The following is a 14,794-nucleotide window of genomic DNA, read 5'->3' as shown; positions in this document are numbered from 1 at the left end:
TATTTTCGATGTTTCCAATGATGTAACCTGAGAGTTGTGAAGCATCTGATTGCATCATGTGCTATATGCCCCCTTAACACTTCCAGTGAACCTGGTGAGACAATGATTAATTTGAAAGATTATAGATAGTACCATATTTGCGGTAAGAGTCCGAGGCATTTACATCCTAGTTTGATTTACACAGTTCGTGGAAGAAATGCAAAGTAAGAAACCATGAGATATTGCCCAACCTAATGCAATTCTGAATAGCTGTTTCAGAGTGTAGGAATAGTCCATTTAGCCCCTTGAGTCTGTTCCTCAAGTGTTCCAATCACCAACCTTATCCATGCAACTGCCTTTGGATAAGAAATATCTTAGATTTAAAAGAAACAATGGAATAGAGGCCTAAACCTGTTATACCATTTAAAGCATTTTATTAATATTATTTCAAAGGTCTAACTCTGATCATTCCACCTTGTTCTCTAGTCCTTAATCCTCCAGCCAGTTCAAATAGTTCAAATATCTGCTCTATGTGCTCTCCTTAACATCTTTAACATTCTAATCAAGTTACCCCTTAATCTCTGTTATCTTACTCATCAGATCACAATATTCTGATTATCAAATTTAGTTTCATATGTCTGTCATGTCCAGTTTAATATAGCCTAGTCTACATGACTGTGACTGAAGAAAGGAACATTTTTTGGCATCATGGTTGGCGCTGACGTGTTAGGTCAGATGGCCTGTTCATCTGTTGCATGATTATAAATATTAAAATGGGACAATGAATGCCGTAGGTCTGAAAGAAAAGCAGCAAATGCAAGGAGAAACCTGGCACCTCTAGCAGTATCTGTGGAGGGAGAAAGAGAGTTGACACTTCAAGGCCAATATGACTCTACTTTGAAACTGAATATCAGAGGTAAACAGGAAAATGCAGACGACAATCAGGTCAGCTGTGATCGTACTTAATAGCAAAAAAGGTTCAAGGGGTCTCATGGTGTTCTATTGCTCTGAATTCATATGTATATGAATGTTACGCATCACTTCTGGGCTCAGGTTGGAAGATTAATTCCAAGGACATGTTGAGTCACACTTACCAGCCATCATGATGGAAGTGAACATCTCAAGAGTAAATAGCTTATAAATGACAAGGGACTGAATATTTTAAAAATAAATTTTGGAAAGGACAAGGATTAGGACTCTCTAATGCAATACTGGCATATGGTGAATGACCTCTTTCTGGGTGTAAAATTCTATGTCTCCATAAAGGAAAGTTCACCTTATTTATGCCTTGGTGAAAATATTATAATGTTGTGGTTTACTTGAGTATTGCTGGTTTACATATCAATTAGTAATCAATTCAAAATGTGTGAACTTGAGCTGCAAATCAAATGACTCATGCACATTTTAACTGAAAACAGGAAATGAGAAGTTTGTGATGTGTTTCTGCAGCAGCTTATAGCAACACCCTCATATATACAAGATGCTGCATACAATGTGCTATTTTTGAAATTAAATTGCAGTCCATAAGAAATGGTAGTGCTTTTTTGGGTGCATGACACTTTCTTTATTAAGCTGTTCAGAGATGTTATTGCACACCTCTGGAGCATGTGACACTTGAACCCAGCCCAGAGATAAGGTCACTACCATTGTGCCACTAGAGCCTCAGAAGAAGGAAAGATAGGTTTCATTTATATTGTGCCTTTCAAAACCTAAAGAAGGTGTAAAGACGTTTCCAGTGAATTGAGAACTTCAAAAAATACTTTCAAAAATGTTATAACATGGAAAATGCAGCAGCTAATTGACATACAGCGAGGTCCACCAACAGTAATAAAATAATAACCAGTTATTTCAGGGATTTTAGTGATAGAGTTCGCCTGCTTTTGTTTGAAATAATGCTATATGATGATATATTTTACAGCAGGAAGGGCAGACATGAACTCAAAACCAACCTGACAAAATGGACATTTCTTAGTTACATCCTGTCCAAGAAAAAACCAATCAGTTACACTTTCATCGCTTTCAATCAGTTACAAAGTGATAAAGGGAGCAGTTGCTATGAGCTTTTCCTCAGTTTGGGTTCCTTCCAAGGTCATTCAACTCTGGTTTCATTGCATTCTTGGTCGAAACAGAGATTATCGAGTTAAATGTTTGAGATGAGGTGAGTGATTGACCTTGACATCAAGGCAGCATGTGTCAGAATGTACATAGCAATAAGCCGACATGAAATCGGGGGAAATCTTTCTATTGTTTGGAGTCATACTGCTGTGATTATTGGGGAGAAAGTGAGGGCTGCAGATGCTGGAGATCAGAGCTGAAAATGTGTTTGCCGGAAAAGCGCAGCAGGTCAGGCAACATCCAAGGAACAGGAGAATCGACGTATCGGGCATAAGCCCTTCTTCAGGAAGGGGGCCAATCATGTCAGTGCCAGGACATTGTTGCAGGAGTATCTTGGACCCAACCTGCTTTATCAAACACTTTCCCTTCATCATAAGAGAGGAGATTCATTCATTACTTTACAGTCTTAGGTAGCAAAGTAGTTCATTCCGGCAGGAATCCAAACCTGGATGTGACTCAGGCTTGGAATGATAAGTGACAAGGATCAATCATGCAACCCAAAGGCAAGGAATTGGTTGGTGCCAATGGAATAAAATCTAACAACTTCCTCTCAACATTAACTAGCAGTACCGTCACTTAAAAGCCACAATCAACATCCTGGGGATTACCATTGACAAAAACAAAATCAATTAGTCATGTAAATGCAGTACTGTGATTATAAATACAGGTCAGAGGCTGGGGATTCTGCAGGGACCGGCTCGCCTCCTCACTTTTCAAAGTCCTTCTGTCACCTGCAAGGCACGGTTCAGGAGTGGGATGAAATACTGACTGCTTGCCAGGATGTATACAACTCGAGTTTCAGTCAATAAGTTTGACAGGACTCAAGACAAAGCAGCTTGTTGGATTGAGACCTGATCCACTACTTCAAACATTCATTCCCTTCACTACTAGTGCATAATACCATCCCCTGCAGATATACTGCAGCATCTCAGTGAGTCTCCATTAACAACATTATTGGAAAGTTTTCTATTCCTTAATGAGAGGTGGGCCATGGCCGTAATTGTCCTTGAGAAAGTGCTGGAGAGCTGCCTTTGTGAAATGCTGCAGTCCATTTGGAGCAGACATGACAATACTATTAGGATGTGATTTCCAAGACTTTGACCCAGTGACTGTGAAAAAGATGGTGTGCGGTTTGGAAGATTTGCAGGTGGTGGTGTTCCCGTGCATCCAGTGCCTTTGTCCAGGTTTGATGTCACAAGTTTGTCTCATTGCTGCATTGCGTCTTGTTGAGGGTACACTCTACGACCCTGTGATGGTGGTGGAGGGAATGGATGTTTACCTTGATGGATGATGTGACAATCAAGCAGACTGCTTTCTCCTGAATGGTATTGAGCTTCTTGAATATTATTGCAATTATATTCATTGAGACAAGTGGGGAGTTTCCATCACATTCCTGAATTGTACCTTGTAGATAGTGGACTGACTTTGGGAATCATGAACTGAGTTGCTGGCTTCAGAATGCCTAGCCTCTGGTCTGCTCTTGTGACCACAGAATTTGTATGGCTGTTTCCTATGGCTCTTGATTACAAGTCAATGACTTAGGACAACTCCACCATTTTGCCTAGCAACTTCCACTCAGCAGCCTAATGCTACATGTTGTCTCAGTCTTGCTGCATATTGGCATAGGCTGCTTCAGTCAATTCTGCAATCTCCAACATCCAGCAGAACACGGGCGCCAGAAACAAGCCACGCATCAGATTTAGAATGTATTACCAGCTCTTCATTGTTATTGGGTCAAAATCCAGGAACTTTATTCCAAGCAGCATTACAGGACTACCTGCATCAGATGGACCAAAGCAGTCTGAAAAGACAGATCACCAACACATCCTGAAGAACCACACAGGTTGGGTTAATAATTAGTGACGTTGTCTGCTGTGTCATCCTGGACATTGTGCTCTTTGGAACAGAACTGGAACTCACAACATTCTGATTCAGAAAAGATAATATCCTCTGTTAAATCAGTAGCCTTCTTCTGAGACTAAATGAACTAGAACTGATCCACTTATACCGAGACAATTCCTGCCGGGTGTTGAACTGGTTTCTGTTGTGGAGAATCATAACTGGGCTCAGTTTTCTGCATCAAAAAACAATCATTGTTGCTTCCTGTCATGATTGTAACATGGATCAGTGGACAGCAATGTGTATTTGTGGAAAAGATTAGTCAATGACGTGGCCATTGAAACACATGGCAACTCTCTCTGCCTGCATGAATGTCCGCATGATTAATAGACTGCATATCCTGATAGAACTGTACTTCACTGTCAGTCAATGCTTTAAGTTAGAAAAGAGAATGTTCTGGCAAAAACTAATAGCCAAACAACTCTTTTGGTATCTACCTCACAGTTTTGACCAATGGATGTGACATTTTAAGGGATGTGGAAATGTCACAAGTAATCCAGAACCCCTGACTAATATTCCAGGCATATGGGTTTAAACCCACCATAACTGCTGGTGGAATGTAAGTGCAGTGAATAAATACAGGAATATGAAAATTAGTGTAATGGTAACTATAAAACAATCTTTGTAAAAACCTATCTGTTTCTGTAATATCCTTTCAGGAAGGAAATGTGCAATATTTACTTGGTCTGGCCAACCTGTGACTCTCACCCACAAAATTGGGATTGACTCTGAAATTGCCGAGAAAGCCACTCAGTTCATTGGCAGTTACAGATGGTCAACAGATGCACGGCACAATGTGTTATAATAGATAGCCTTTTGAACATCAGTGTTTCCATTCAAATGCAGGGCAGTGCTTGATGTTGGTAATGACTTCTTGTGGAGTCATAGTCATGCAGCACAGAAACAGACCCTTCGATCCAACCAGTTCATTACGACCATAATCCCAAACTAAACTCGTTCCACTTGCCTGCCATCGGCCCATATCCTTTCAAACATTTCTTACTCGTGAACTTATTCAAATGTCTTTTAAACGTTGCAACTGTACCCGCATCCACCACTTCCTCTAAAAATTCATTCCACGTACGAACAACTCTCTGTGCAAAAACGTTGCCTCTCCTGCCCTTTTCAAATCTTTCTCCTTTCACCTTAAAAATATGCCCCCCCCCTCCTGAAATCCCCCGCCATAGGGGAAAGACACCTGCCATTCACCTTATCTGTACCCTGCATCATTTTAAAAACCTCTAGAAGGTCACCCCTTAACCACCTACACTCCAGGGGAAAAGGTCCCAACCTTGATTGATAAAAATCTGGCCTGTCTTCATCAAGCGTCCAGGAGATGTGAATGTACCCCGCAATAGGGCACTTACATCAGTAGAGAACAATGGGGCACAGGAAACAAGGCAATTTTGGAGATTGGGACTAGAACAAGCAACACAACAGTTGAACTGGCAATATAAAGGAGTCAATGAACAAAATGGTCTTGGAGATTGCAGGAGGATTATTAGAGAAAAAAGTGAAGATTAAGAATGCAAATGAACACACGTGCAAAGAATAAATAAACTTGAGGAAGTTGCCGACCACTTTCTCAAGGGCAGTTAGGATGGGCAATGAATGCTGACCCGGTCAGCAATGCCCATGTCCCATGAATTAATAAAGAAAAAATAAAGTTTCTGTATTAAAACCTACAAAGAAAATTTTGGCATTATTGGATTTCTGTCCACGGGTGGCACAAATATTTATAGCATATGCTTGGTTTGCTAATTAAGGCCCTTAAGTGATCAAGTAATGAGCAAGTTAGACAAAGGAGAGACAATGAACGTAATCTATTTGGATTTCCAGAAGGCCTTTGACAAGGTGCCACCCAAGAAGCTGCTAGTTAAGAGCCCATGGTCTTAGGGGCAAGATACTGGCATGAATAGAGATTGTCTGACTGGCAGAAGGCACAGACTGAGGATAAAGGGTTTTTTTTTCAGATTGGCAGGGGTCCATGTTGGAACCACAACTATTCATGTTATACATTAATGATCTGAACAAAGGAACATTGTTGCTAAGTTTGCAGGTAATACAAAAATAGGTGCAAGGACAGGGAGTGTTGAGGAAGTAGGGAGGCTACAGAAGGTCTTAAAGGCTTAGAAAGTGGGCAAAGAAGTGGCATTTGGAATGTAATGTAGGAAAGTGTGAGGTTATGCACTTTGATAGGAAGAATAGAGGCATTGACTATTTTTGAAATGGGGAAAGGTTTTGGAAATCAGAAGCACAAGGGGACTTGGGAGTCTTAGTTCAGAATTCTCTCAAGGTTAACAAGAAGCTTCCATTGGCAGATAGAAAGGCAAATACAATGTTAGCAATAATTCCGAGATGGCTAGAATACAAGAGCAGAGATGTACTGTTGGAGTTGTACAAGGCTCTTGTCAGACTGCATTTGGAATATTGTGAGCAGTTTTGGGCCCCCTATCTAAGGGAGGATGTGCTAGCATTGAAGGGAGTCCAGAGGAGGTTTACAAGAATGATGCCAGCAATGAAGGGCTTGTCATATCAGGAGCGACTGAGGACTCTGGGTCTATACTCATTGGAATTTAGAGGGATAAGGGGGGAATCTGTTGGAAACTTGCAGAAAAATGAAAGGCCTGGATACTGTGGATGTGAAGAAGATGTTTCCATGAGTAGGGGAGACTGGGACTCAATGGCACAGCCTCAGGGAAAAGAGAGGATCCTCTAGGACTGAGATGAGGAAGAATTTCTTCAACCAAAGGATGGTTAATCTGTGGAAGTCATTGCCATAGATGGCTGTGGAGGCCAACTCATTGAGTGTATTTAAGACTGAGACAGAATCATAGAAAATAGGTTCCTGATCAGTGAGGATATCAAAGCGTATGGGGACAAGGCAGGAGATTGGGGTTGAGAAACATATTATCCATCATCGAGTGGTAGAGCAGACTCAATGGGCCAAATGCCCTCATCTGCTTCTATATTTTATGGTCTGTGGTCTTATGGTCTGCTTCTCACAAGTGTTTCAGATTAACTATATTCCCAGAAGAAAAATGGCACGCAGCCAACTGAGTAAAACAGAGTGACCTACTCACCATATTGACTAGGTGTGAGGGTCTCCGTTCGCTCCAAATTGCAAGGGGTGGGGGGAGGGGGTTGACCACTGAAAACCACCTGTTAGTCCTCATTTCTGAGCTCTCGTATCCCCACAACCTCCAGCCTGCCATACCCCTAGATGTCCAGAAAGTCACTTATCCTCACCCACTGTTCCAGACGTTTACTGTTACAGAGGAGTTAGAAAGACCAGCCTATGAAGTGTTACTCACAGTCACTGCTAGCTTCTGACTGTTGGCAGCTTCATTTGGGACAGCACTTAGTCTAAACTAAGAGGACTCTGGATACTGCTCCCGCATAAAAGAGGATGGGGAAAGAAGGCTCAGACTTAAAATAATTAGCAAAAGAAGCAAAAGTGACATGGGAGAAAACTCTTCCACACAGTGAGTGGTTATGGGCTGCAATGCAATGTTTGAGAATGTGGGGAAGACAGGTTCACTTGAAGCAGGGAAGGGAATCGGTTTTGAATTCCAGGGTTACAGGGAAATGACAGGAGAATGGCACTAGTGAATCATACATTTGAGAGCCACTGCAGACATGATGGGCAGCATGGCCACTTTCTGTGTTGACCAATTCTGCGCTTTGGGATAACAAACGCTCGGCTGTTGAAATGTTCAATGTCGTTTCTCAGATCAATAGAACATTTTTGAAAGATCGACTGAAATCTCAAATTGTTTGGAACCAGAGGTATTTATTCTTCAAGTTCAATTTTATCTGAACTGTCTGAGGTACACAAGTCGCACATTATGCAGTTTGTCGAGATTCTAAAAAAACAGTTTGATTCAAAATAATTTAAGCAGAGCCCAAGTGAAGTTCAGCACTGGTTTTGCGACATTGAACGGATGTGGCTTTCAGTGTCATTGGTCTGGGAAATGCTGAATTTCTCAAGTTGTTTCAGCAATGGAATTATGATGTTACACCATATCCTGTCAGTCTGGCATGAGGATGTAGCATGAAGAAATTATCTAGTTTGTGCAGAAGAAATCTAGCTACTGTTGAAAGTACGCACATAGCTTGCCTGATCCAGATCATCAGCATATTTGGTAGATGTTACTTTCTGTGGACAGTGAATGGGTCTCTACTGTGTGTCTCAGTGAAATACTCATGTACGTTTAGGGTTTCAGGTTAGGCCGCCACACAGTGGAATACTGGTACTGTATTGCAGGAACTGAGCTTAGATTCTCAAAGGATCAAAGTCACAGGACACAGGGCTAACGGCGACATATGCTACTGGAGCTCCCAGACATGGAGTTGTGAGACGTGGTTTTGAGACTGTGAGCTCCACAGGAGCAGTAACATCTGTAAAGCTCAGACTGATTTCTTAGACCTTGATCTAATGGATTGCTCACTGAGTTGCAAAGACAGCCTGTGGAAAGCAAGGTGTTCATTTTTATTTTGAGGAAACCCTGCCTTTTCATCAATTTTCCTCAACTCAACTCCTGTTTCAACAACAACCCCTATCCCTCCTGTAACCCAGTCAGAACTACACTCCTATCCCTCAGCAAATGAAACTCCTTTGTCCTCAGCAACTGAAGCTTCACCTTTCCATTCAGAACAGAAACCTTTCTCCACCCAGCTACTCCCCCATCCCTAATGACCCCGCTCGACACCTTTTGCAACCTCCAGATTCACACTGAGTCTGAAACGTTAGACTCACATTCAATGGGAAGGTTTTGGAAGTACTGTCAAAATTAGGCAGAGTGCCTCTGAACCAGTAGTAAGAAGGCACCAAAAGACAATTCATATTCCAGTGGTTGATGACGTTTGTTGCTGCTGTTGCAATCCGATTGAACAAATCCGAGGTTCATGACTAGGTTAGGCAGATGGATCTCATGTCAGCTGGAGGATGGCACAGAATCTGTCACAGAATCAATGACATTGTCAAGGCCCTAATGCCATTTTTGTAACTGCAGACACTGTCACCATTGAATAGCAAGAGGAATGGTCCCTTTTTTCCTCACAAGCTATTTCTGCAGGCACGTATCCCGCATGTTCCGAACAGGCAAACATTATAGGCAGCACCTTTAACATAAACTAAGGAGCTGCTGACTCCAACGGCAAAGACATAAATTGTCCATCAACATTTTTCAACTTTTCTTGGTGCAGAATCCAGAAAATTCACAAAGTCCATCCCAATGTCAGCCAAGTCCAATCTACAGGACACATATATGAATGACTTTCTTTAAGGACAACAAACAGTTTACTGTACTCTCTCTTTCGATGACTTATTATGTGCCTGAAAGAGAGAGAGAGATCTGAAGCATTATTTAAACAGTTTTAGATATCAGGTGTCATGTACAATTAATACTACTTTCTTTTCTTTTAAAACTGACAGGGAAACCTGTCTGTTGTCTCCCGTACAGTCACAACACTTCAACACACAGTGAATTGGCACGCTGTTCGACTGAAATGCATTCAATTTCTGTGTGATCATGTAAGGTGATAGTGAGTCAGCAGCTCTTTTTTTCTAACGAGTGAAACCAATGGAAATAAAAACAAGAGGAGGAATTTTGCAGTATTGCACAAAGTCAAACACTGTTCGTAAGTAGTAGCTGCTCTGTTAGGTTTCTGTCATCCCAACTACTGGGTCTCCAACAAGACAAGTGCTTTGTTCTAGCTCCTCACCAGTTCATTACTGATGAGGCCCGGCTGTAAGGATTGAGTATATGAGGAAGTAGCAGCAGGAAACCTCACCCCATATAAACCCACTGAAACAAAAATTGTCCCTGTGCTTTGCATGATTGTCTTGCATCTCAATATCATAACATGGAATAAATGAATCATATTTTAGCTGTTGATGCATGAAACATAGTACTGTACAGCATGGGCGCAGCTCATTCAGCCTCGGTCAGTGCCAGATGACGAGAGGAATCCAACCTAACCTAACTTCTCTGCCTGTAGCCTTGTAGGTTCATGCTCTTCAAGTGAATACAGACATAGTTTTAAAATGTGATGAGGGTTTCTGCTTCTGCCACCTTTATAGGGTGTGTGTCCCATACCCTCACAACCTCTGGGTGGATAATTTCCTTTCAAATCCCATCTAAATTTCATAGCTCTTACCCTTAATTCAGGCCTCCTGTTTACTGACCCCTCAACCAAGGATTTCCTATCCTCTCTATCCAGACATCTTATAATTTCAAACACTTTATTTCGGTCTCCCCTCAGCCTGCTCTGTTCCAACAAAAATAATTGATTCCAATCTATCCATGTTTCCAATCAGCTCGATACTATTTCAAATGCAATTACCTCTTTCCATAATGTGGAGACCAGAATTGAATGCAGTACTTGAAATGTGGCCTATCCAGTGCTTTTTACACTGTCAGTACAACCTGTCTGGTCTTACAGCTGATACCATGATTAATAAAGACAAGTATTCTATATGCCTTCTTGACCATCTTGTCTTGCTGTCCCGCCATCCACAGGGGTCTACAGATGTGCACGAAAAGTTCTTCTGATCCTTTGGACATACCATAGATAATAATGGGTTTGACAATATTTTTTAAAATATAATCAAAGTCCCAAAAAATCCTGCAACAGGAAGTGTTAGTTCCTGAGCAATGGAAAATTTCAAATTTTCAGGAATGATCCAGGGTATATTTCTTTACCTCAGGAATCAGCAGTTCCTTAGTTTATGTTAAAGATGCTGTCTGTGGTGCTTGACTGAACAGAAAGGGTAGTTCATGTTTTTCAATTAAAAGGGTGAGTTTTATTCAAATGAATTCTGGCAGAAAGATTAGTTGGCTCACAGAAGGTCAGAAAGCAGAAAGAAGGGGATAGTTCATCTGAGTCCCAGAAGGTGGGATGTGAGCTCCCATTGGAATCCTCACAGGAACCATTTCCTCTTAACAGTATTGTTAATGGTTCAGATTTTCTAATCAAAACCACAATGTTTTAATTCATGAGCAACTGAGAACAAAGAATGGTCAACCTGAGTGTGGTTGCAATAAATTAGAAGAATTTACAGAACAGGCATATGATTGGCAAATGAATTTCAACATGGATAACTGTCAGGTATCTTGATTTACAAACAAAAATAAGGAACACATATTATTTGGAAATAAGAACATGAATTGGGTAGTGGGACAATGGGACAAATCCACCAATCACTTGAAGTTGTGATTCAGGTCAGTAAGGTCTTTCCAAAGACAAACTAATGACGCAAGGATTTATTTTGACAGAAATAAAACTAAAAATTAGAGAAGTTTTATACACCATGTGTTGAACCATGGTCAGAGCATGTTTAAATCCTGTTCTGGATACTCTGTTCTAAAAGTGATAAAGAGGAACTGCAGAGGTGAAAAATGATTTACAAAAATCATATTAGAATTCCAAAGTTGTAGTTATCAGGAAAGGAGAGGGTTGAGGGGTGTCTGAATAGAAGACTTTTAAATGATAACATATAAAATATATATGAAATGTAAAATCATATTTTGATAGAATTGACACAAGTGGAGGAAATTCATTTTTGAGGAATAGCAAAATGAGACACCATTGATTTAAGATAATCATTGAGATATCAAATTGAGAATTCCAAAGAAACATCTCTGCCCACAAAGTGCTGCGAGTTTGGAACTTGCACTGCACTTGCGGTCTGCAGTGCAAATGAATTTAAGGGGAGCTAAACAAGTACATAAGGGGGAAGGAAGAGGAGTACTATGCTGATCATGTTCGATGAGAACAGCTTAAATCCTGGAATGAACTGCTGAGGCTGAATGACCCATTTCAATGCTGGAAGTTCCACGTGCCTGTAATTCCAAGTCATGCTCGGGAGAGGTTTGTTATAATTCTGAAATTTGTGGGTTGAGGAGCTGCTGAAGAATCTGAAGTGTGTCCTACCAGGGTTCATTGCAAAGGCAGATTGCTAAAACTATCAGAGGTCATAGTCCAGTAAATGGGCTTGGAACTGTATTATCATCTTAAAGAGGGAGTATAATGCTAAAGAGGAAATGTCTAAATGACATTGTAATGTTAAACAAAACATTTCATATTCATTGCAAACTGTCAAATTCACGCAATGTTGCTGGTCAGCATTTAAGGGTCAACACAGCTCAGGGCAGAGACTGCAGGTCTGGGTGCATTTAAATGAATAATACTGAATAAATTTGAAGGTTGACTGTTTTATGAATGCAATCCAAAGCAAATGTTCAGGGTCAAATGGAGAATGTGATCTGGATCTTTCCTTTTTTCAAAACAGGAAATGGTCAAGTGGTTCCTCTTCCAACTGGTGTTTGCCTTGGTTCTGGGAACAGGACAAGCTGGTGAGTGAGTGGGAAATTTAAATACATTTGGTGAGATTACAAGTAAAGAAGAATTGAAGTCTTGCATTTATAGAGCATCTTTCAGAACCGCAGGTCATCCTCGAATACCTTCCAACTAATGAAATATTTCTGAAGTGTAATGGATGAAGTATGGAAACCAATTTGCACACTGCAAGGTTCCATGCCAAAAAAAAACAGAAATGATCACACAATCCACTTTAGTTGTCTAGATTGAAGGGCAAGTATTATCTCAGATACCAAGGAGATTTTCCCTACTTGCTACTAAAAGGTGCTATAGATGTTTTTGTCATCTGTCTGAGAGGGCAGAATGGACCTCAGTTTCCTGGTCCTCGATGTGGCTCAGATGCATCAGCCTAGATCTTGTACTCAAATCTTTGGAGGGAACTTGAACACGTGTATTTCTAACATGGGTGAGAGCATAACTGAGATAACTGTGTTTAAGAACTCAATATTACAATTGGCCAAGTTTTGCACAGAATATGCTTTATGTGAGAAAATCCAACTTCTTGGCTGAAATAAAAAGAGACAATGCTGTAAATACTCAATCAGATCAGACAGTATCTATGTTTCAGATTGAAGACCTTTCACCAGAACAGTTTGGCTGTCCCATTTAGTTTCTGTTGCATTAAACAGACATATTTGTTTTGGAAACAAAAACAGAAATTGCTGGAGAAACCCAGCAGGTCTAGAGGTATCTGTAGAGAGAAACAGAAACCTTCTGAATTTTTCCAGCAATTTCTACGTTTTATTTCAGATTTCCAACATTCACAATTCTTTGTTTTATTGTATTTATATTTGTTATTTGAGCAACCTATTACAGGAGAACCAAAGACTTACAAGTATGCTATGATCAAAGTAATACAGAGTTCATTAACATGATCATGTTTTTCCCTATATTCTGTATTTACCAACATAACTTCTATGTATTTTGCATCAGTTTTGATTTCATTTTGGAAACAATTTGATTGTGTACTTTTTGTTTGCAAACTGTTTTTTTGATGAGGAAAATGAATGATTCAAATGATAATACATTGTAATAATTTTCAATGTGATACTTGCCTATTCATCTCCTTCCTTGCAACCATGTGTGCCTCCAAATACTACTTCCAGATGAAACCATGATTTACTGACACTCTTCAATTTTGAACCCTGTACTTGCTACACATGATTCAATTTCCTCCACACTGCAGCACAGATTTGGTTCTTACCTTGCTGAACATCTCCACTTAGATGATCTTGAGATTGCTTCCAAGCTAATGTCTTCATTCTACTTGAACTATGACCACTCTGCCCTTGCTCTCGTGCATTGTTCACTTCTCTTTAATTGAGAATTAAGAGTCTAATGATGACCGTGAAGCCATTGTCTATTGTCTTCAGTTTTACTGATAAACCAAATCTGCAGTATTGCAAGCATGTTTCAATGAAAGGCAACCCACTGAATAGTATAAAACAAATGATGATTTATTAAGCCAGTTTGATTTGCTCCACATGATATGAAGTAATTATTGAAGGCAATGGATACTGCAAAGGTTATGGACCTGACAATATTTTGGCAATTGTACTGAAGACTTGTTCTCCAATAGTATGTTGCCATTCCTCTAGCTGTTCCAGTCCAGCTACTTAACAATGTGGAAAATTAAACAGGTACGTCCTGTACATGAAAAGTAGGACAAAATATTCCAGCCAATTACTATGCATCAGTCCATTCTCAATCATCAGTAAAATTATAGAAGGTGCCATCAACAGTGCTATGAAGCAGTACTTGCTCAGCAATAACCTATTCACTGAAGCCCACTTTGGGTTCTGTCAGGGCCACTCAGCTTCTGATCTCATTACAGCCTTGTTTCAAACATGCAGAAAATAGCTGAATTCCAGAGGTGAAGTAAGAGTGACAGCCCTTGATATCAAGGCTGCGTTCAATCAAATGTGTCATCAAGGAACCACAGCAAAACTGGAACCAATGGAAATCATGGGGAAAACTCACCACTGGTTGGATTCATACCTGACACTTCGGAGGATGCCTGAAGTTGTTAGGGATCAGTTATCTCAGCTCCAGGACATCTCTGCAAGAGTTCCTCAGGGTGATGTCCTTGGCCAACCCATCTTCAGATGGTTCGCCAATGACCATCCATCCATCACAAGGTTAGAAGTGGACATATTCACTGACAATTACAAAATGTTCAGCATCATTCGCGACTCCTCAGATACTATTGCAGTCCATACTTAAATGCAACAATGTCAGAATAATATTCAGGCTTGGGTTGACAAGTGGCAAGTAACGAGGTAAAAACAATGACTGCAGATGCTGGAAACCAGATTCTGGATCAGTGGTGCTGGAAGAGCACAGCAATTCAGGCAGCATCCGAGGAGCAGTAAAATCAACGTTTCGGGCAAAAGCCCTTCATCAGGAATAAAGGCAG

The 14,794-nt window shown here is 40.5% G+C and overlaps 1 protein-coding gene across 3 annotated transcripts in view; it reads left to right on the top strand.

Annotated features, from left to right (window-relative positions):
* Positions 1 to 14,794, top strand: part of itgb2 (integrin, beta 2) — a 93,184-nt gene that overhangs the window by 25,226 nt on the left and 53,164 nt on the right. For 2 of the 3 annotated variants that reach the window (XM_043693218.1, XM_043693219.1), the window contains one exon: positions 12,290 to 12,353. The exons of the other annotated variant lie outside the window; for it this stretch is intronic. In XM_043693218.1, the coding sequence (XP_043549153.1) occupies positions 12,293 to 12,353 (61 nt within the window). In that variant the 5' untranslated portion in view covers positions 12,290 to 12,292. The remainder of the gene's footprint in view (positions 1 to 12,289; positions 12,354 to 14,794) is intronic. 3 annotated transcript variants of the gene reach the window in all.

This window comes from Chiloscyllium plagiosum, chromosome 7 (genome assembly GCF_004010195.1).
Source record: "Chiloscyllium plagiosum isolate BGI_BamShark_2017 chromosome 7, ASM401019v2, whole genome shotgun sequence".
Taxonomy (NCBI): domain Eukaryota; kingdom Metazoa; phylum Chordata; class Chondrichthyes; order Orectolobiformes; family Hemiscylliidae; genus Chiloscyllium; species Chiloscyllium plagiosum.
Note: the sequence above shows the minus strand (reverse complement) of the source record. Positions and strands in the feature narration are given on the sequence as shown.